The sequence below is a fragment of the Bombus terrestris genome, chromosome 6 (assembly GCF_910591885.1).
Source record: "Bombus terrestris chromosome 6, iyBomTerr1.2, whole genome shotgun sequence".
Classification (NCBI taxonomy): domain Eukaryota; kingdom Metazoa; phylum Arthropoda; class Insecta; order Hymenoptera; family Apidae; genus Bombus; species Bombus terrestris.
In genome coordinates, this window is record NC_063274.1 from 789,283 (window position 1) to 812,972 (window position 23,690).

The window sequence follows — 23,690 nt, forward strand, 5'->3', positions numbered from 1 at the left end:
TAGGTTTACTAAACTTAAGAACACCTTGATTTCCTTTCCAAGGGTAAATTCTGGATCGTCTAATCGCAGAAGATACTCGAGAAGATATTTTCTTCTTTAAAATAACCAAACTCTTTGTCCCGATCTGTTCAATTACGAGAATTCGCTGGTACGTCAACGCAACAAACACGTTTACTACTGTGTAAGCTTTCGAAGGTTATACTTGGCATGATAAAAGACTTCTTTCAGGTCCGGTGTTTTGCATTCGCGTAAAGGAAACCGCGGCTGGTTTCTCCGGCGCAACAGATGGCTTGGCTTTCACGGTGAACTAAGCGATTTCGATTAAACGAATCGTGGCTCAAGGTTCCGTCGCGTCGCGTCGCGTCTCGTCGCGCCGGGCTCGTTACAAATCAAGCTTGCGTTTCATCCGTGCGATCGAGGCTCGTACGTACATACAGTTACATATCGGAATAAGAGAAATGAAAATCGTTAATTGTGTTTCCGCGAGAAGGATCGGCCGACGGATGAAATAGAGCGCGGCAGCGAACATTCGGTAGTCGACAGTAGTAAAAGGATTAATTTCAGCCGGCATGGTGCGGCGCAGCGCGCGCAGAACAAAACTTAGTCTGCCGAGCAATTTTCTGGGTATTCATCGCAACATCGGCCGAAACAAGGCTAGGTCAACCACGAATAACGATTAATCATGCCGATACAACTTAATTATCGTGCGCGTGTACTTCAACGCGAGGTCAGGTTTTGCGCAAAGCTGTTTCTAGGCTCGTTCGCTCGTGCTGTTTTTGCCAATGCGATCAGAGTGTAAGAGTCGGCGCATCGGAAACCGAGAATTCAATCGCATCCTTTGATACCTTTGATTCCTCGAACGCGTCCCGTTTTCTTTGAATTTACGCGTTCTTGCGAGAACTTGGAGAATTTCAAAGGCCAGCGAAAAGTCGAAGGATGAATTCTTCGAAAGCGGTGCTAAGAACGTTCAAAGTCTTAGACAATCCTCGAGCCTCGAGAGTTACGCGATAATTATTTTCAGGCCGCGCCTTTAACGGGTCAGCGCTATCGAAACACTTAAAACGGTTGAATATTAAAATGCAGCTATGAATTTCAAAATATCTCGTCCGGACGAGATAATAAAAAGAATTCATTGAAAGATCGAGGCATAATTTAAATAACACACCGGTCGTCACGCACGTTAATCAATCGAATATGATTTTCGCTCGAACGTCCAAGCAAACGATTCCGGAATGATTTTTTCCAGGCAAGTTTAAACCAATTACACGTAGGTGGCTATCAACCGAGCACGATCTCCGACTGTCTTGGCTCGTTCGTTTTTCATTAATTATCTTAGGCATATACGCAGATAGGATCGCGCCAATCCGAATGGCTTTGACACGTGAAAAACTAGCGACTTTCGGCTTGATGGATTTATGCGAATGCGTGGAAATTCCGATGGTTTTGAAACTTAAGCGAAGAAAATTTATTTATATAAAAATACGTTTGCCTATCTTTGAACCAAGCATGCCTATGCTATAAATGTTTGCCTCGCCTCCAGTATAAAATTCGGACTTTGATACAAAAGTGAAACGCGATACAAACAAGGTGTTCCGGATATGTTGCGAAATACACGATATACGATAATTTTGTAAATACATCGGCGTGTAATATGGATTTGTTACATTAAAATTATGGTTTCGTTGAGTCTGTGAAGCACGAGACAAAGAGCGGGTTGGCATTAACACATTTCGAGACCGTTAAAGGTGTCTCTATTTAGCAGTATTCTGGATCGAAATTTCCTCTTCCGAAATGCGCGAACAAATACACGAATATTTTATCTCTGATAATATCTTGCCTCTAAAAGCAAAACAACGCTTCCTTACCGCCTAAGTACCCTTTCCTACAGTGTTATCGTGAATCTTGGTTATCAGCGGGCGGTGATAAATTATGATGACCGGTTGACGAATTGTTATCGCGAGGGCGGCGCGCAAGTGGCGCGTTGTCTTTGCTACAAAATGCATCTATCTTTCGCCGGGCCAATAAATTGCAGATACAACCAGCTATTTACGCGGGCGTACTAACGCGCTCGTGCTGCATCGTGTCGGCACACGACGCGCGCATCTTATCTCGCTAACCATTTTCACGGAACAAGAACTCTCGAGATATTCTTCACGAGCTCCGCTAACGTCCGCTTGGAACAGCACGAAGTCCACCCGTTAGCTAAACCTCGCGTATTTGCCATATTTTATCTAAATCCTGTTCGTTACGATATTATCGCGATAAGCAGATTTCTCTTTTCCCTTTACTCCGGACTACTCCAAATTTTCCCTTAATATCGCGAGATAGTAGTAAAAGAACCGAGAAGAGAGCAATAAGTTGACTTTTATGGTCGTACGACGTCGGTGCTGATCGTTCGTCCTTCCACGGAACGCTGCTTCTGCGAAAGCTGTCTAAAGTCCTCGTGCTTCCGAGGCGAGACACGAATGAATTTAGAGGTAAGACTTTATATATCTATACCTTTCGGTAAATCTAAAACCATGGTACAAAATAGAAATAAATTTTTACCGAATTGCGAATCCTCGTATTAAATCCGACGCTGGAGGTAGCGTGAAACGAAAGATAGGAGGCAGTGTATGGTTCGCATTAATTTCGTGGCTGATCGCGTGAGTAGAGAAGTTGGACGTCCCGAAGGAGTGCGAGGTTCCGAGCTCGGCAGAAATTTCCCCGCATTCCGGTGCAGTCACTTATCGAACGTGTAAATTAGCTGCCACCGTGTGTCTTCTCCTGGAGACAGCGCAATAACGGATTTTGCGATTTCCCTCGGGTCGTCTGGTTACGATATCTGGCGTCGAACAGTCGATAAACTTGTCTCCTACCGGAACAAAGGGGAGGCGACGTTAATTTTCTCATCGGAGATCAAAACGTCTCTCTCGATGTACAACAGGTAAGCAAATGCGATTGCACCGTGCTCGCCTTTCTTTCGCCGCTTCTTTCTCTATTTGACGAACGTCGTTGCAGATTGCGCGGGGAACGCGCGACGACACGCGATAAACCGACACGGTAGATTTATGTCGGGTAAAAGTAGCAAATGCCTGGGAGGAAGTGGACTCGCTGAAACGTTGTTGATCTTTTCGTGTAACGCGATTGTTTCATCTTGTTACGTGTTGAAACTGTTGAAAGCGTTCCGAGAAATACGCGATACACTCGGATACCGATAAATCTGGAATACAGCGAGAAAATAACTTTCTAAAACGGTGTGTTTTACGTACAGGCGGAATAAAAAAGGCGGAAGTAAAAGCGACTACTATCTCCCGAATGCGGTGATAATATTGAATTACATTTGGAATATTTTCAACGCTCGCTCCGGTAAACTGGCGATTCCCTTTCAATTTAGGTTATTTACGCGCATTTCAAAAACTTAGTTACTGTGATATAAATTTTATCTGAATGAAATGGAAACGACGAGAAACGCGTGCGTGGCAGAAAGCTTCCGCGGTTAAAGGCGGACCGACTCTGTCCAAAAATAGAAGGGATGGCGCTTCATCGGATGGTAACATACGCAAAAACGTGCATTCGTGGGTGAGAGCCGTAGTATCTCTCGAAAAGGATCACTTCTCCTCCGCTCTTGAGACACGCTGGCGTGGGTTTTATTCGTTATAGCTGCTCGAGCGAGAGCGTCGGCCTACGCTTCGCGCCGTCTTCGTCCTGACTGCCCCCGCAGGTGCAAATCGCTCCTTCTTCCATTCGTGTCAATCAAATCGCGAGAAGAACGATGCTCTAGCGAGCCGATCTTGTATCAATCTCCCTCGATTATCGCCTAATGCTATTCAGAGGGACTAACGAATATTACCGTTTGCAGGAGTGTAGCGAACTGGTAAGTGCATTTTTCCCGATGATCCTGTCGAGCAAGAACAACGATCTTTGGGAACTTTTACGTAGAAATGCGAGCACGCTGTTTAAAACGGTATAATAAGAAATTATTTCGACCAGAGTTTTGCGTTCCCCGATTCGTTGTCTCAGTCTGGATAGTTATTCCATTTAGTTCTACGCTTATTTCAACAAACAGGATGAATTACGAATCTTACTACGTATTTCGTTTAAAAAGCTCAACCGCTAACGAGACTTTAATAAGATCGCGGACACAATGACTATCCCCGTTATCGTGGTATAACCAAACATTCGCACGTGTTACGAGCAAACACAGAGCGCTAATATTTGCTCTAATATTCTCACAATCCCTGGATAACGTTTATGTTGCATATGGATACGGAAGTAGAAGTCTGACAGCTGTGATCCGAATATAACTCTAGTCCGAGTCTTTAATTGTTATTCTTGCGCGTTAAAACATATTTCCGACTTCGTTGTTCCAACGAAAATCGATATTTTTAATTCCCGAATTTACGAAAGAGATTTATACGGCCGTGAGTCGTTTATTTCGACGCTTAATATACCGCTGCATTTTGCAGAGAAATTTGTTGGATGCGACGTAAGTTCGTAGAATCCGCCGGTCCATCGTTCGAAGGATAGTCGAAAGTTTGATCGGCCGAGTGGATAGCCTCTGGTGGAGGCGCGTAACGTGTATCGTATAAACTGTTCTGGTCGAGAATGAGAAAAGTTGGAGCGTGGCGATGCGATGGTTCGGTCTGCGCGACGCGACGGTTCTGAATGAAAATAAAGATAATGCTTCGTCATCGGGTGCCTACGCTTACGAACAAGCGGCGTGGCATGACAGCCGCGTTTCAGCATTTTCGGATTTGCACGGTGCGAGGCGCGCGACCCACGCCAGTCTCGCCTTTTATTTCCTACCGCTTTCGCATCGGGCCGAACCTCGGCCCTGGCGAAAAGACAAGGAGAAACAAAAAGCAAGCGTGTACCGTCTATTGACGGCACGGCCCACGCCTGTCCGCCCCCGCTTTTGCATTCATCGAACATCGTGCGTGCAACAGTACAGGTGCGCCAACTGCCGCTACCGATGCCACGGTTATTTTGCCTTCGCTTCCTCCACCGTTCCGTTCTTCGCTACTCGACCTTCTCGATGCTTCCTCATCTTCAAAGCGCGTTTCCCTCCCCCCACCCCCGCCCCCCACCTTTTTCAATGCATTCGTCCTGAAAAAGCCGATATTTTGCGACGAAGCAGAATAGAAGCAGAGAATCTGTCGGTACGAAGTTGAAACGCTTTGGTTCTTTTCCGAGGCGACTTTTCGTCGACTCTCTCTGCGTGTTTCTTCGTAATATTTTATTTGCTTCTTAAGCGATGAATTCGGAATTTCCGGTTTTACAACGATTTTTTAACGGCTCTTTAACGGTTTTATAACCGATGTATTCTTTTAATCGATCGTTAATATTTTTGCTCCTCTGAAAGAACAATTTTTTCAATTTCACAGGCTTTATTTGTTTATAAATTATTTTTCTGCGGAGATATTCTTGCAATTATACAAATTGCTTTTATACCGTATCTTTGAAGCTACATTTTCACGAAATTAAAACTTTTTACCGTACATTTTTTTTATTCATTTTTTATATGCAGTTGGTTTCATCTTCCAAATGCGTTATCCATTAGAGGATACTCGCATTAATCATTTGGTTATCAGTCGATGTTCCAGACTTTGATGGACAAGCAGCTCGTGCCATTGCGTGAGCTTTAATTGTTTTCGTGCATCGCAGAAGAGCGTAAATATATCAACACGTTCCAATTTGTAAATTTAGTTGAAAAATTGGATAAATTTAGTGGCAGAGTCACTGCCTAAAATTTTAGTCACTGCTCGATTACACGAGCTTGTGAGCATTTTCACGAGCGAATTTTGAAGTTTCACGAGCCACTTCGATTCGCGAAGCTTCGCATAGAAAATCTGAAATCTTTCTTCGCAAACCTCGAACCGCGCAGCTGTGTAATTCATGGACTTAAGATTTTATATCGGCTTAAGAACTTCATAGTTCTCGCGAATCCTAAAATCTTCCAACCTTCCGGACGGGTCCCGAAGAGTTTGAAAATTGAAGGTTTGTAATCCCTGGGACACGTTTGAAACTTGGAACGACTCGTTCGTCTCGAAGTAGGCGACGACAGCCTGATAAACTCGAGCAACCAGAATTCAAAGTTCCAATTGCCCAGAAGATCCATTAATCTTCCTGCTAATTTAAAAAATTGTCGAAATTTGGGAATACCTTTATCTCGTTGTAAATTCTCCATCGAGGAGGTAAGCGCACGATATTTGAACGCGATTGCGGTTCGAGCGGCATTCCCATTGCTACGCGAGAAACACGCACGCTCGCTCACGCTGCTGTTCGAGCAGTTACATATTCAGCGTACGACCGACCGATTTTTCAACGGGTTCGAGCCATGAATGGACGGCCGGTCTTGTTGCTCCTACGAACGGGCCACGAGCCTGCTTTTTTTCATCGCTTTCATAGATGTTTGGCGCCATCTCAGGGACGTTGGTTTTTTTCTTCGTCAAGAGATCGATCAAGATTCGGTTTAGTACTAGTTTATCGGGTTTTGCGTGGTTTCCAGACGATCAAAGATATTTAAATAACTGTATCAAGTTGACAAGAGCGTAGACGTTGCCACAACCTCGTATCTCTTTAGCTTTTCAAACAACAAAATATAACAGCAAATAGCAAAAACGTAGCAAGTGCAAACATACGTGTCGATAAGCACAAAACGATCTGGAATAATCTTGATGCTTGGAAACGTCGACGACTTCTTGTTGTACCAACAAATGGAAATGGAAATTGGATTATTGGAAAGAAACGCGTATCAAATATAACCGTCTGATAATTTGCGCGCGAGCGAGCAGGTAATTACTAGGAAAGTTATCTCTGGCCGCCGATGATTTTAAACTCGAGTCTAACTTCTGTCAGGACTTTGAAACAATTCGAAGTTTGCAGGGTTGGCCGTAGTTCGAATTCCCAGCGTTAAGTTTCAAATTAGAGCGAAGCGGCGACGAGGTGCAAACCCCTGCTAATGCCTCGTCATTAGGATACTCACGGCAGGAAGAGAGGTTGAGTGCCGCAGAGGGTTAATAATTCCGTAATAACTGAAGGGACGATCGACAGAGCGGTCAGATTACGCGTGTCAGCTAACCGGTCTTTCCACACCGAGCCGCGCCGCACGCTGCGTCGCGTAAACGTGCCTCCACCGTTCGCTATAATTTTCTCGGATCGGGATAATTGCTTCCTAATAACAGGACAATTTCAACACGCGGTTTCGCTCGCGTCGCTAATTCTACCCGGTTCGCATTGTCTTCCTCGCCCACAAGGCGAATAAATATTTACAAGCGCGGCTCGAGTCATCTACATTGAAAAGGTGGCCGTCGTGTCGCGATTGTCTCGAACCTTCTTTTCCGACGCGGAAAAAATGTTGACCATGCGCGGGCGATCTCATCCACAACGGCAACGAATTCGTTCCGGGGTTAGATTTTTTAATTCCGCTCGAAAATATCCGCGTGGTTGTTGCGTTTCGAATTGTGTATACATACGCACAGCGTGTAGACGAATTTACGACGCGCGTAACAGTATGCCAATTTAAACTTTATCGTTTTCACGATTCTACGAGAGGCTAACTTGTTCGCATCGGATTTGTGGCGTATGATGGATCGAATTAGACTCGGATTACGATCTAGGATTTTTCGAACGGTGTTTTAACAGTAGCGTGAAGTTTATAATTTACAGCATCGTTCGTAAATCAAAATGTCTATGAACAAATGCCTCGATATCGTTCGATATCGTGTTGTTAAAGCTTTGAATTCAAGAAATCTTCGGATCAATTACCACTTTGTATTTTTTTCCATTACCGAAAGATGATACTTTGAAAAATTTCCTCTAGTTCTCGCAATACAATCTTCTCTCGAAGAATCGACTATCCGTTATTCTGTAACTGTAAATCGGATAAAAATGATATCCGGCGGCGCGTCAGGGACGAGTGAAAAATGACAAAAGCATAAAGATAGGCGAGAGAGAGAGAGAGAGAGAGAGAGAGAGAGAAGAAACATAGCCGATTCTATAGCTTCTCGCCCGCTTTCTCGAGTTACTTTTGTTCGCGACTTGTCACGCTCAGCTCAATCGTCGACGTGCACGAAATCTCGCCTTCGCTGGAAGTGCTTCTGTTAAGTGTACAAATAGTGTCGAGTTACGATCTAAAGACGAAAACGAAGACAGAGATAAACGGACTTCGGAATACTAGGAGAAAGGTGGAAGTGTCGCGCGAACCATTCGAGTGATACGCTAATAATGCCAATTATCGCCTTATTTATGCTCGTTGTGGGAACATTTTTAGAGACACTACGTGTTCCTTGGTTATGTCAATAAATATTTCGAATGCCATCGCTAGACGTACGATCGATCGTAATTTCAGTACGCCTAATTATCAGAAACACCGATATTATCGAGATATCGACACGATGCGAATTTCCGGCATAGCGAACGACCAATCCACGTAATCGTTCGTTCAAATTTTTGTCACCGCTAATTTTCTAAAAATCTACTAGCTCCTGTATTGGTAAAACGCGACACGAGTATAAAAAGCAGTGTTTAGTTCTGTGGCTCTTACCTTTGACATTCAAAGATGAAATTCGATGAATTTTGTCACAGTAATATCTTTACATCGGAAATATGATGGAATCGATAGCACGATATATATGCTATGCAAAATCATAACTGTTTCGCAACTACGTATAAATTATTTAAATATTCGAAATATGTGTATATATATATAGGTATGGTGCGTTTTAAATGTTATACGTAGACGTAATTAAAGCTATAAACCTAAGCGTTCGTTTAATTATTCCCGAGAGTGTACCCGAGAGTTAATATACCCAATATTATATATTTAAAATTCGACTATCGTAGGAAATGAATCGTAGAATGTACGGGTACTGTATACGAGTCTATTTCGTTTAAAAAGATAGAAAAATTCTTGCACAGTCGATAAAAGAAATAATATCATGCGTAATTCACTCGTCATCCCTGTTTTATCGTCCCGATACACGATCGGGCGTGACTTTCAAACTCACCCCTGACATTCGGTCGATGGAGAAGGACCTCAGGCACGATATGCACGATAACGATAAACGTCCGAAGCATCAGTGAGTAGTGCATGATTGCGATCAGACCGGCAGCGCACCTTCGAATAAGTGCACGACGGCCAATACGTGGTCAAGCTTCCAATCTTTATGTCGCGTCGTCGTTCTTTGACCTGCAATAAATATAAAGAGATCGTTTAACGAAATGTTTTCTGAGCCATCATGCCGTGTTTATCAAGCAACGATTAGCAGTGTGAAAAGAACCAAGGAATACTTTTAACGCGTGGCAAACCTTATTTGCGTCATCTTATCCTCGAGTCGTAATTTGATAAACTTACCGGTTCCTTCGATTTCGAGGTTGATAGCTAGCGAGCCGGACCAACGACTAAGATTTTCGAGAGGATCGAGAGAATGTCGGACGATAAAACGTTTAAGGGTTCGTGTTTAATCCTTGTAAGAGCGTTTTGCATAAAGATATTTGCGCAAGTGGTTCGGTATTCGAAGGACTGTAACCGGAAAACTCGGTCGATTTCTGAATAAACGTTCTGGCGAACTCTTTCTATTATTTCGTCGACGGCGTGGCGGTGGTTCGTTTACGTTTTACGAAACGTCTCGTGAAATAACAAGAAAGGTAGTCTGTGACGCGAAAACATGCACGAATCGAGGAATTAAAGCTGAACTTCGCAGTCCCGGTGCACCTAAGGAAAAGCCTGCGGGATGCTTTTGCAGCAGCTTTGACCCAAGGTATGAACCTTGTTACGCGAGATTTTCATGGTCCGACAAGTAACGCTGGGTAATTATGGTAATCGGATTTCGACGAACCATGGCCAACCCCATGATTGCACTCGCCAGCTATACTGACCCTTTCTTACAGTCGCACGCTGAACAGTCGGCTTTGCCTTACGTTCCGACTTATGTGTCTCTTCGAACGCAATTATCGTTGAAGTTTTCCTTCGATTCAGTTACACGGATAGCACGGATCGAACGACGATTGTTAGATGCTGACCGTAAGACGACTCGAGCTACGTTTATTTGTCGAATCGACGCAATAAGTAAAACTGGAAATATAAAAGAAACTACAGGAAGAACGATCTGAGATTGTTCCGTAAGTTGGTCAGTGAATGAGCAGGGTGCGAGGAAATAAATGTTGTTAATTGCCATGCAAATACATTGGAAACTCGTTCGTGTTGAAAGGTATTCCCGAGAGACTAATTTACTGATTTCGTAGACAGAGACAGAGGATTAATCAACTGACTTTGATTTCCCCAAACCTTATCGGTATTCCACGGCATTTCTCAGCAAGCGGTGACTACGATCCTTCTGTGAGAGTTGTTAATTAGAACAAGAGTTGATCATACGCACGTACGAGTCTCGCTGGTGTTTCACGTCGCATATAATACCAGCCTCTTTATTAAAGTCTATAATTTTGTCGCTTTGGATACGCGAGTCAAAGGAAAAATTTCAACCGATTGACAATTTAAATTTATTATTATGTGATTATTTAAATCACACGGCCAATTACTTCCGTCCACCGAAATTTCTCCATGTAAAGGCTTAGATAGAAATCGTAACAGTGTTTTTGTAACATTTATATGTAATATAAAACGGCATGTTTTTTTAGTTTAAACCTACGTGAATTTGATTTAAACGTGAGCAATGATTCCTTGAATTTCGTTAAATCGTTACAACGCTTCGTTCCCTCTAATCGAAAATGGAGTATAATTAATCGGTACACGATTCATTGGTTTCTGGAAGCGACGATAATTCTCATAACGATAACATGTTTCTCTCGTTATGGGAGTCCCTAGCCAGATCGATCGACGACTTTACGCAGTTCTTCGTTCGATCGAAATTTGATCAATAAGCGGTATTGTTTCACCCCGATGGAAATTTTCCCCCGAAACTCATTAAACGCGAGGGTTTAAACAAGCGTTTTGTTCGCATCGATCGCGACCGTGGAATATTTATAAGAGAGGCGCGGTTTTAAAGCGACTCTTGCCGTCCGAATTGAGTTGTCACGCGTATGATATGACGCACACATCGGAAATTAACGATGCGGCGTCGCTCGAACTCGATGAGAAATTGTCTCACATGTGCCAGTACAATGAGACTTCTATCTGATAGAGGCCGATCTTTTTTCTATCTCTCGTGTTTTTCTACTTGTATCGTCTACCAGCAGTAGACTTTTATAGTCACGTACGTTTTAAAATCTTTTTCGTTCGATATGAAATTTTGTTTTCACTTTCATCGCGAGAATTTCAAGTCCTTTCGTTCAATTATCGATACATCGTCGGTTTCCCTCGTGACAAAATCCTACCGATTCTTCGCATCGTCGAACAATTGCCAAATAAACGCGTCCTATCAGCGTAATTTGCGAATACAGGTACATAATGGAGATCGACTCTCGAGGTTTATTACGTCCTATTGTCGCTATTAAAGGTATACCATGGGATCCACCGATCTATAAGATCTATTTTTCAATCTGCGATCAAATTATTTTTGAACGAATTACATGAGAAAAATGTAAGCGATCTTTGACGAGTCAAGAAGAAGCGTACGAGCGGTTAACGTGTATCACGACGACGATAACAACGATGACGATGACGACAACGCGAGGAAACGGTTTACGAAGTGAGAGGTACCGGAAATGCATTCGAGTAAATGTTAAAGCGCGTGGGTAAGCGCGTGTGAAAATGCGTACGCTCTGGCAAGAGGTGCGAGAGAAAAAGCGAGAAAGAAGGATAGAGAAAGGGAATAAGCGGAATAACCAACGCACTCGTTCGAACGGGATTTACTCCTACGAATATATATCGACGCTCGCCTCCGACTAATTCACCGATGTTAATGATAGTTAATTGGCAGTCTGTTGAGAGCTGGAGTGTTCGAGTTATTCCGGACGGAAAGAGTGCAACTATCACGATCGTTGTGCAAGCCGATCGTACATGCTGCAAATTGTTTATGCTCGCATTATGCACGCCATTGTTTCTGTATACGGTGTTGAAAGTGTACGTGACAAAAAATTGACAGCATACGGACAAGTAAAGAACGGCGATCCTATGCCGTTGTTATAGTAGAACGCGTCGCATATTTTTCACCTATAATTGTAATAGGTCGTTTTTAATTTAGAAGAAAACCATGGAAAAATGTTCTCTTTCTTCCTTTGACGAGTTTCTTTGAAAATGTATTTCTTAGCTGATTTGCATTCGCGGAGATCAGTCGTTTCGCGTCATTTCTGTGGGCATAATAAGGATGCTCGGGGAACGTGAATGCAGAAGTTTAATTAATATCGATGAAACGTAAGAAGAGGATGCACGAGTCACAGGGACGTAGTGCTCAGGGCAATGATAATGAAGCCACTCCGTGTCAGACTACAATTGCGGTGCCGTACTTTACAATCCCCCTTTCAACGAAGCCTGATCAACTTATCCGTCCTTCTCCTCTTTTTACTTGAATTCCCCTCGTAAAAGCTCGTTTCTCATTCCCGCATTTTTATCCTTTACATTCGCCCTTCTCGACTTTGCTCGTCTCGTCGCCGATGTCGTCGTTGGCGGCGTGGCAGCTAACAGCCACAACGAAAAGAATCCTACCTCACCTTCCCTTTGGTAAAATTCTCAAATTGATTTACGCCCGACCAATTTATATAACGTCCGAGTAATAAAATATCAGACAGTTTCAACGTAACTTATGCCAGAGATACGAAACGACAGCAACGAAATTCTTCTTCGATTCGGCGACGCGTATTCGTATGTCGCCAACCGAAAAAAAACGAGATGCCTCGACGATAAACATCGCGGTATACGTAAGATTATTAAAATTCTCGAAGAAAAACACGGATGGAAACTATTGGTGGAAATGAAACGAAATGGAAATCCGGAAAGTACGGAAACTACTATACGACGCATGCGTCGATTAATACAACTGCGATGTTCACCTTTTTTCCAAATTTCAACGGGCATTGCGTTCGAACGTAAGCTTCGAAGAAAGAAAGAATAGACGAAACGTGAGTCGATTTTAAGCGTGCGTCTGTCTATCGCGAGGATCAGTGGCGACCAGGTTGTCGACTAAATATTCATGCGTGATTTATAGGAGGTATGCGAGTACAAAGCGCATGCATCGGTCGAGGCGCCGCTACCATGCCAGGATTCATTGTTTTCCGAGTGATGGATCGGAGTAGAACAGAAAGGTTATTTACGTTTTCAAATTAATCATCGACTGTTCGATGGTGTGCCGTAACGCCCCCTTCCTTCGGGACGCGCCTTTCCAAGAGCTTCCTCAAAGTCTGTCAGAGACTCAACGAATTTGTGTAAAAAGTTACAGACATCGATTCCATCGATCGCGACGATGCGAAATCGATAAGACTTAACATTTTTTTGCCGTAACGTTCGTGATGCAGTACGGAAGTATCTCGAATAGGAATTTTATTTCGACGAATTTACGTCGACGCGGTTATGTAGCACGGTTGGTCGCCGCTTAAGATATAACACGCGAATTTCACACGCGTAATATATGCGATGTTTATTGTGCGCACGTAAATGATTATTTCAACCTGTAGACACTGTTAACACGAATCGAACGAATCCGCATATCGTTCGTTCTTTACGTTGCGTGAACGAAATCTGGGATCCGATTGTGTATTACAACGAAATAAAGCTCAAACGCGATGCACGAGTTCCGTATTAACGAGATATCGTGCTAGTTCCGAGATTATAATTTCAATGATATCGGACCCCTTTATTTACCCATTCAACCGAAGAAATGAGAATTTCGTAAAGGCGGAAATGTCGGCGTTGATGTTTAACCGCGTTTTCTTACAGAGAGATCGCTACCGTTACCTAGAATTTTGCCGCATTAAAGAAAATAAAACCCCCTAATTAGTAGAAGAAAATACGTTGGAAATTAAGTTGTTACGAATCTCTTGGAAGAAAGTTAATTTAAAGGGCGATCGATAAAAATGTTATACGAAGGTACTTTACACTTTGCCACGAAACTCCATAGATTAGAGTCTAGTTTGTTTGTTCCTTTGCTCCATTAACCACTGCGCACCTTGTTACCAGATTTATAGATTACACCAAACGAGTAGGTTACTTTAAAGGTAAAAACGCTTACGTTCCTGGCACATGTTCATACACGCGAAAGAACTAATTATTTCAGCCGGTAGTTTCTCATTGCGCATCGAGCGCACGTACACGAACCAGGCAACGTTTTATTTGTCGAGCAGAGTGGAAAATTGTCGGTGCGATCGGCCACAGAGGGTAGAAATTACGTTACATGTTAACGATAATTTAAGAACGAGTGGAAACCCGGTGGTATTATAGGATATCCGTAGCCCGTTCGTGTAGGTACGGTTCACCTTAACGATTTAATAATTGCGCGGTTCCCTTCGTTCTCCAAACAACACGATCATTAACTGCGATATATAATAATTCGTTGCCCCCGGATTCGATATGCAACCTTCTCGACGAGGACCTCCACTGTCTGCTTTCACGTTATTATTACCGCGTAACAACGTAACAACGCGAGGAAAGCGTCTGCTCCGCAACGATTAGTCCGACAGGTATGCGATAATCACGGGTTTTACTCGAAACCAGACATTAACCTATTTCGTAAAAAGGTTGCCTCGCGGGGCTTTCGCAAAAAATTCTGCCACGTCGCGCCATTAATTGCCGGAAAAGTTGGCGGAAACGCCACCGAGAAAACTCTAAGACGCCTCGCTAGCGCCGTCTTTGGAGCGCGAATAGCCACAAGAAACTTTCCGCGGAAGCTTCTGTACTCCAATTAATGGCAAAGATTCGCGTTAAAGAGCGGCGGTGCGGTGCGGTGCGGTGCGGCGCGGCGCGGTGTAGCGTTGCGACGCGTTCAACGTATCCGAGTTAAGGCGGCATTTCCTATATGCGCGCGTCTGCGCCAGAAGCAGTCTTAAATACTCTTAATTGTCTTAAATCCGAATCACACGAAACCGTTGCGAAAACAAAAGCATGTTTCTCCATTGTAACGATACAAAGGCGTACAAAACGCGGACGAGTCGGACGTACATGGGAAGTTCCTCCTGTAGCGCGTCGTCAAACGAACAGAACGTCAGTCCGTCCGCTGTAATTTTCTTCCGATCGTTATCTCACGTTCCGAACTCGGTTTATAGCGACTTGTTGAACGAGCCAAGTAACAAAAATCGTCTCCGTGTCATAGGTGGATCCGTTTACTGAGGTTGCGCTTTCCGTTCCCAGTGAAATTGTTCTTCTCTCCTATATAAAAAAAAAAAAAAAAAAAAAAAAAAATTGACGTATCATCGCGTTTCACTTGCCAACGATGTTATTAACCGAGATTAATTTGGTGTGTATCAACGCGTTGATAGACATACGAGATCCGCGAACGATTTAAATCCGTTCAAAAAAGTGGAAAGGATCGGGGATCGTCGTTTGGAAAAAATTTTAATTAATCTTTCCTATATGTTTCGCGTTTCGATTATCGATTCTAGTAAGTAACGCGAGTCACGTAAACGTGCGTCGATAAACTTCGTGGTAGTCGCGATGCGACACGGCGCGGCGCGCGAAACAGCGTGGTCGAATAAGTTTACGAGTTAAAATCGGCGTGAGTCGTCGTTTATGGACAAAGATCTAGTGTCCTCTATGGACGTTTTGCGTTCGACGTACGTACTGGCATGTATAACATAAACTGAAATAAATCGAGTCGAAGATTCGTTCAAGGCATCGTTCGCGGAATGGCTGTGTCGAGAATTTCTTCGTTCGATAATATACGAGAATCGTGCGCGATTGTTATTGCGCCGATATATTGGTAGTTGAACGAATCTTTGCGTGGTTTTCGCGAAAGTTTGACAAAGTTTCAAGAAATCGTTTGAATGCCTCCGTCTCGTTTCGTCTATGGTTCTTTTTGGAGTATTTTGTTTTTATCAATTGGCCTCGTTAAAAAATTTGAAATACGAAGTAGCATACATTTTGGAGAATTTTATACTTAACTAAATCTGTTAAACTTTAATGGCAATTTACTATTTTTCAGTGCGAACCTTCTTCTTGACTTCCTAATTAATTTCTTGCTTTGCGTTTTGTTCTAAACATCGATAATATTCGACACCAGATGAAGAGCAAGCACCGTTAACGTACGAAATCGCGACTGTACCTACCACCTATCTAATCTAAGAAGAACAGACATAACTAAGATCGATACTAGTAACTTCTATGGTCGTGAAGTTTCGAATGCGTGGAAATTTCGTTTAATTATCGTGCACGAGTATTCATGGAAATTAGTAAACATTCATTAACATTCGTGTCAACTCATCGTCAGCGTGGGGCGACGTTCGCTCGAATATCGCTTCGAAAAAGACACAACCATACATACATACATACATACATACATACACGTATGTAGGTACTCGGTGATTTCATGTTCGCTTATTTACGGATGTATCATCAACGTTAACATCTTCACTTTACTGCGTCGTGGGCCTTTAATAATGAAATTAAAAGGTTGTTCGGGAATTGGTGGAGTAAAATGAAACGTAGATGGTAATTACAATGTTCATCCATAAAATTAATCGGTTATACTTTTGCAGGCTGAATGGCATGCTCGTTAACGGCTTATTTAACCAGAGCACTTTCTTTTTCGTTATTCTTGTATAACGAGGTAATCCCGGCGAGCGATTACCAAATAAGCAAACAACAAATATAGCGGCAGCCGACGGCAGTTGCTTTTCAGCTTGAAATTAATCCTGTGCCGCGGCAAGTGGCCAACCGTGTACAAAGGATATCCATAACTCTGTCGATAATTTTCAGATTCCTGATTAATTGCGTGCCCCCACAGTGCAACAACGTTGAATCGACGACACGGTTTACTCTGTTGACACTTTTGCACGCGATAAATCACGCGAGACACGAGGAGTTGCGGGAACCAGTTGCTACCAAACCTCACCGTTCGATTTTCTTGAAAAATCTCTACAGTTTCGCACCTTTCACGCCCTGTCGTTTGCGTATCCACGAGATTTCAACGATAACTCTGTCAATTTTTCAACTGTAAAGTTAATCAATTCCCTTTAAAGGAGTTTATTCGGAGATTAGATTTGAAAAGTAACCAGAGAGAAAATTCGTCTATCGAACTGATTTTGCCGTCGGCAAACGTGTTCGAAACTGTTAATTGAATTCATAACGTCGTAGTTGGAACTTGGTCAAACGAAAAGACCTCATTCGTTCGCTACGGTTCAACGTTACCACTTGCTACGGTAATTCCAGTTTCAATGTACGCACCGCTTAATATAACGCGATAACAGATTTTGTCTCCCCCTCCCTTCGATATTTTATCCAATTATCGTATAATTTTGCTTTTTGCGAAACGTGACCGTCGACGTGATTTATTTAAACGCGACTCTTCGGCTACGCGATGCGCGACGTTCGATTCGCGTTAAAAGATTTTAATTTCCGCCGGTATATTTTCTGCAAAGCAGCTTAATGAACACATCGATGTCAGGATTCGATGAATTAACTTTGTCGAGTGCAATTTTTTAATATTATCAGGCAGCGCGATCGAAAAATAAACCGCATCGATGAAATTAATCTTTGCGAAAGAAATTTAACGACGCGTTGAAAGTATTTGACGTGTCATTACCGAGTGACGAACGTTACATCGATAAATTTAATTTTTTGATTCGCAATCACGATTTGATGGGTTTTACAAACTTTTACGCTCGAATGCTTTTTAATATTAAAACGTCACACGTACTTAGATTTAAATAGCATTTGAATTTCAAACGATCGTACGTTAACAGTAATAATTCGTAAAAACATCGGTGAAAAATTCCTCTACTCGACCCCTTTTCGCGCACGCAAAATATTCTTGCAACTTAATAATTACGAAAAATACACGGGTAAAAAAAAAAAAAGAATCTTCCACATTTCGCTTTCGACTTTCATCGAGCGGACAACTGCGACGTGTTACTTGAGAACCGAACCGGCAAAAATCGAAAATTTCACCTTACGATTCAAAAATAGACGTGCGATCGATTGTAGAAAAAATAGATATTGCCTCTGCTTCGAGCGTTTCTGAAACTTTACTATCCCACTGAGAAATCGGGAAACTATGGGAAAGTTTGCAGGGTTGTGGTACATACCCGTGGCGAATCGTATCGTCCCGATGGACACGTGGTAACGATGGTGCGGTACACTATTCCGAAACACCTGCGCGCACGTTCTTCACACGAAGCGATTGCGACGAGGATGCGACACACCGGATACCTCTCGGCACTGGGAGCAGGCCGTACCTCCCCCGCGGTCACCTCCTTTTGAACGTTCGTGTGTGGCGGTGGTGGTGGCGGCGGTGGCGGCGGCGGCGACGGCGACGGCGGCGGTTCATCAGCTCACCGGTTCATCACCCAACAGTTCACTTTTCGCCGGAAGTGGCTATGTGGATCACGAAAACACGCGCCTCGAAAGGCGCTTGTGTAGGAGGGCCCGATACGTGCGAGTGGGGGCAGCGTGAGGGACCGCTGTCAGCTAGACGGCAGCAGTAAGGGGTGGGGGGAGAAATCGACAGAGAAACACAGAAGCGGAGGAAAAGAATCGCGAACGAGAGAAACCGGCGCGACGCGAGGGAAAAAGGGTACAAAGGTGGTGGAAACGGTGGGTGTGACGATCAACAGGAGGGTGGAAAACGGAGGAGGAAATCGGAGGGAGGGGTAAAGAAGGTGGATAATAGTCGCAAGGGGAAGAGATATTACAGTGACAGACAGACAGAGGCGATAGAAGGAAGTGGAGAGACAGGTAAGGAGACGGAAACGGAGCGAATAGTAACGAGAAAGAGAGAGAGAGAGAGAGAGACAGAGAGAGACAGAGAGAGACAGAGAGAGAGTGAGGAGGGGCGGGGAACGGACAGAAATGAGGGAACACGGATGTCGGGTCCAACGGAGAAGTCGTGGGCACGATTGCCGTCACAACACTAGCGATCTGGTGGTACACTCTTCCGATGCTACGTATACATGGTCCTCTCCGCTCCGTATCCCTGTTCGCCGTTTCTCCGTCTCGTTTTCTCTCCTCAATCAGCTGGCCCTGTGCTCGCTCGCTTCCTCCCGCCCGCCCCCAACCACCTATGTATATATATATATATCTACATATATATATATATATGTATATATATATATGTATGTATGTACGTATGTACCAGACTCTCTCGGCTCGGCTTCTATCTACTTATATACGTACGATACACGGATTACGTCCGTCGACTACTACGCGGCTCGATCTCTCTTCTCTTTTCGTCTCCTCGTTGGCTCAGTTACGTTTAACAGAGAGAACTCGGAGGTTCCCTCCTACCTTGGACGGCCGCAAAAGCACGGACCGAGAACCGAGACAGGGCAATCTACTAGGTAAGACTAGTTCCTCCACCCAGCCGTGGACCCGTTTTCCGTCGACTACTCTCCCTCCCCTTTGCTATTTCTCTCTTTTTCTCGCTCATTCTTTTTCTCTTCCTCTGCCCCTCCCGCTCTCCTGCCCACCCCCCCGCTTCCACCATTTCCCTCGCCACCTCTTCCTATCCGTTGCTCTTTTTATCGTCTCCGTCTCTTGTCCGTTTCTTTCTCCCTCTTCGTCTCCTCGCTCTACCTCGTACGTACCCTCTCCCATGACGTTGACTCTCCTTCTTTCGCGTATTTCGTCTTTCGTCTCGTGCCTCCTCGATCTCCTTGCGCCGGAGGAATCTGTCTCCCTTTACTTCTCGCTGCGCTCCTGCGACGCGACTTTATTTACTCGAACCTTTGCTTCTTTCCAAGCTTTTGCCCTTTTGCTACGGCGCCACACCGATCCCGTCCTGTCCCATCCTTGTCATCCGTTCCTTTGCAACATCGTGTTTCCTAATTTATGTTTATTCCAGCGCGTCACTTCGGCCCATTGCGAAATTCCTACCCTTTCTCCCAATCTCTCGGGCTTTGTCCTCTCCTCCTCCTTGTCCTCTCCTTTGCTTCATTCGTCCGGTACTCACCGCCTTTATTCGTGTCACATGTTGCGAACATGTACCTTGCTAGCTCTCTCTCTCTCTCCCCCTCTCCCCCTCTCCTCTTTCCGTTTTTTTCTACCTGCCTACCTCCGGACCATTCTCCGCTCGACCGTTTCTCCTTCGAATTTCCATCTCTTTTGTTTTACCCGTAATTCGTGCTACTCGTTAGCCGTTGCGTGCGCACAAAATCTGTGGTGTGTCGCGAACTTTCCTCCCTTTTTCTCGCGGACATCTTTACTCGAGTCCGTTGCGAACGCGCGCGCGTCGTCCGTGTTGTTTTTCCGCTAAAGTTATAAATTAATCGAAGGGAACGATCGATCGCCTTTCTGTCGCCGCTTTATTTTTCGGACTAGCGTAAAATTACCTAAAAGAAATTCTAATCATTCGCGATCTTTTGCCACCTTCTCGTCTCAAACGAGCATATTCTGTCTGACAACGTTAGCCCGACTCGACGACTCGTACAATCTTCTATTTACGTGGCTCGTATCGCTCGTGTGCTTGTATGTTTAAATGGACGTTACTCGAATAGCTAGAATCTTCTGTTCACTCTACTTTCTATCAACTTTCATTCTATATCGTACCAATTGAAATAAACATTGTTCTTTCATTTCTAAGCTTCTCCCTATCGAAATCCTTAGCGTTGTTCGCAATAAGAAACAAAGAGCTTAAAGCTGTGTGCGGACAGTGCGAGGCTGACCCGGTAGCTGTCTCGCAGTTGCATGCGTTTACGAATCGTTTCAATATGTGTTCAAGCGAAGTCAGTAAGGAGCTGCGAGGCGCTTTTGACGTCGCCAAAGAAACTGAAAATTGCCTCGTTCCGAGGTAACTTCGCGAGTCAACGTTAATAACTTAACGATTCTAATCGTAAGAACGCTATGCTTCCCTGTCGCGTTCAGGCGAATTTTAAGCACGCGGTCGTACTCGTTTCCGCTGGAGCGCACAGCGCGCCACTCGATACGATAATTGCGTATTTCAAGAATCCCATGCTGGCTGAATATGATTACCTACAAGAAGGCTGCGACTGGATGGAAACGACGGTGGCCACGTGGAGCAATTTTCTTAGCGCCCGAGAGCCGCGTCAGAAAAATGCCTGTTGCAACAGAATTAATCGTAGCTGTGCGATTACACGATCGAAACGCTGCGTTTTAGAATAAATGCTTGTTGTAGCAAACGTCCGTTCTTGAGACGGCGCTTCTTTTTGCGGATTATCACGTAACTGTTCGAACCTCCAGTCTCGTAATCTATGAAAATTCCTTTGGGCAATTTGCCGTTTGCGCTTTACGTCGTTGCTTCTGAAATATCGAATCCATTACGGAGAATTTCTCGCATGGTGATTGCGTGGCTACACGTGTTACGCTGTTTGCGGAGCTTGCCTCGAGCCAAACAAAGATTTGTCGGCGAAATTTCGAAAATTCTTGGAAAGTAAAAACTGCTGTTCCCGTAGTTTCATATTATATTCCGGGTGTGTTTACAGGATCGACTCTACCGATTTAGGATTAAACTGAAATTTCATTGTGAAATTTACAATTTTCAACTTATACTCGATACCTTTTATCGCGCGATACAGCGAATTATAAGCTTTGTAACATTTTGCACTTCGCTCTTTGTCCACCGCGTAATCTTTCCATCGAGGCAACGAGTTATCCCGACTTCTATGAAATTCTTTTCTCTTAGTTAGTTTCTCTCTCCTTCTAAATTCCATCGCTTTAATATTCTCTTCCTTGTCCGAGCGTGATCGTTCTCTCCAAATTTGTCACTGCAGATCTTTCGAATAGTTTAATAGCACGAATCTTTTCACGATTTAGAAAGTTTATGAAGTCTTACTCGTTCCGGTTACAAATGGAGTGTTGCGTCGCCATCGGTCGGACAATTACATCGTCGCTATAATAAAAGAGCAGGTAAAATCGCTGAAATCTGAAATCTGAAATCGATACGTTGTACGAAGCTATGCGAAATGAAATCGAAAGGCATCTGTTTCAAAGCGCGTCGCATGGTTGCGTCGCGATACCGTGTGCGACAATTACGTCCGATACAATAGTCAACATACAAGAATGTACCATCGTCATTCGCTGATGTCCTTTCGCTATTTCGAAATTTGGCTAAGAAATTTAAATGGTTCGATGGTTTGCTTCTAAATATATAAGATATATCTTTTTTAGATTCGAAATTAAACACGGTTGCGAGCTAAGCGTGTACGAGGAACTAAAGCAGAAAAGTCGGGGTTACAAATGCGATTATTAGTTTGGAGGATTTAATCCAAAAAATAAAACGTTCTCTATGTAATTGCAAGTCGTTCGATATTGGGGAAACAAGAAGAATAGCGGACACGACTTTTTTATGGAACTACGTTAATGGAAAAAGACCTAACGTTATTCATTTATCGGATGTTTCGAGAAGAAAAAATATAAGAAACATCGGATGAATGGATAGAAAATGTGAGAACGCAATGTTGTTTGAGATTCGATGAAAACACGTAGTTTCCGATGTTAAAATGTAGAGGTAGTAGATGATAGCGAGTACTCGTTAATCTACGTTACTAAAGTTTATCAATAACGCGGCTCGTTCAGTACGAGTCCGACAAAATAGCGAATATAGCGCTATTATTGACATTTGGTGGAAATTACAAGGCAGGAAATTCCAAAATATCGAAATACGCGATACTCCGAAGCCAGGTAGCTAATGGCTTCCTAATTGCGCGCGGAAGATGTACGATCCTGGAAACGACTTTCTGGATAATAAGCGGTTGGTAGCTATTCACGCGGCCCACGAACTCGTTCGCGTGGGTCGACCATCCGTGGATTTTAGAATCGATACGACCTTCGCCGGCAGCAGCTGTGCAAGATCAACTGGAGCACCGGCTCGTTTATTATACACTCGCACGGTACTTCAAATTGCATTAAACACGTTACACGATAAAATATCTGTTATCGACTCCTGCGTGTAACCGGAACAAACTGAATGAAACGTCGATCGTTAAGCAGACGTACTCGTATATACGTTAACGCGATCCAATGCGGCTCACACTTTTAAAGGAACTTGTTGAATCTCGAATTTTAACGTGCTTCGCGATGCGTGGGTAACCAATATTCATAGAAATTATCGGTATTGGAATTTTTGTTAGAAGTATAAGTATATCTTAATGTACGTTCGAAGTAAAGTAGACGTAGAAAAAGATAACGATTCGATACTGTAGCTATTTTCCTGCGGTTAAAGAGTTATAAGGTAGTATTTACGTAATTGCTTAGAAGCGAGAGAGTACTGGAAAGAGTCAAGACAAGCTGTATCGTAGGAAATAGGAGAATTCCCTCTCCTCCGTTCCAAGTTTTCAGTTCGGTTCGAAAGTTAAGAAGCTGACGTGATTAATTTTTTTTCGCGAGAGACGCGTTAAGTTAAAATTGGCACGAATAAATTGGCGAATGTAAGCGTAGATAGATAAAATAGCGCGCGCCGCACAGGGCCACCCACCGTAGGTCCACGACCGACGTTGTTTCCGCTCCAGTCGACGAAATGCAACGAGTTCAGCTAAGATTCGTTCGCTCGCGTATGACAAACGATCGACCGTAACGGCGAATTAATTTTCAACCGGTCGGTATACGTTTGATCGAGTCTACCGGAGCGTATTCGCTAGGATGCATTGACTCCCTGTTCGTGCGCGTATGCTGTTCCTATGCTCCATAGTAATCAATCGACTGTAAAATACTT

At 43.7% G+C, this 23,690-nt stretch overlaps 1 protein-coding gene across 4 annotated transcripts in view; it reads right to left on the reverse strand.

The window, feature by feature from the left end:
• The window catches only part of LOC100643145 (A disintegrin and metalloproteinase with thrombospondin motifs 10), a 90,882-nt gene that overhangs the window by 37,660 nt on the left and 29,532 nt on the right, over positions 1 to 23,690 (reverse strand). For 2 of the 4 annotated variants that reach the window (XM_003402838.4, XM_020868021.2), the window contains exons 1-2: positions 18,112 to 19,096; positions 8,991 to 9,172 (exon numbers count right to left, since the gene is read on the reverse strand). In XM_003402838.4, the coding sequence (XP_003402886.1) occupies positions 8,991 to 9,075 (85 nt within the window). In that variant the 5' untranslated portion in view covers positions 9,076 to 9,172; positions 18,112 to 19,096. Of the gene's footprint in view, positions 1 to 8,990; positions 9,173 to 18,111; positions 19,098 to 23,690 lie in introns of those variants that run through there. The other 2 variants (XM_020868024.2, XM_048406416.1) reach the window with 2 other exon arrangements.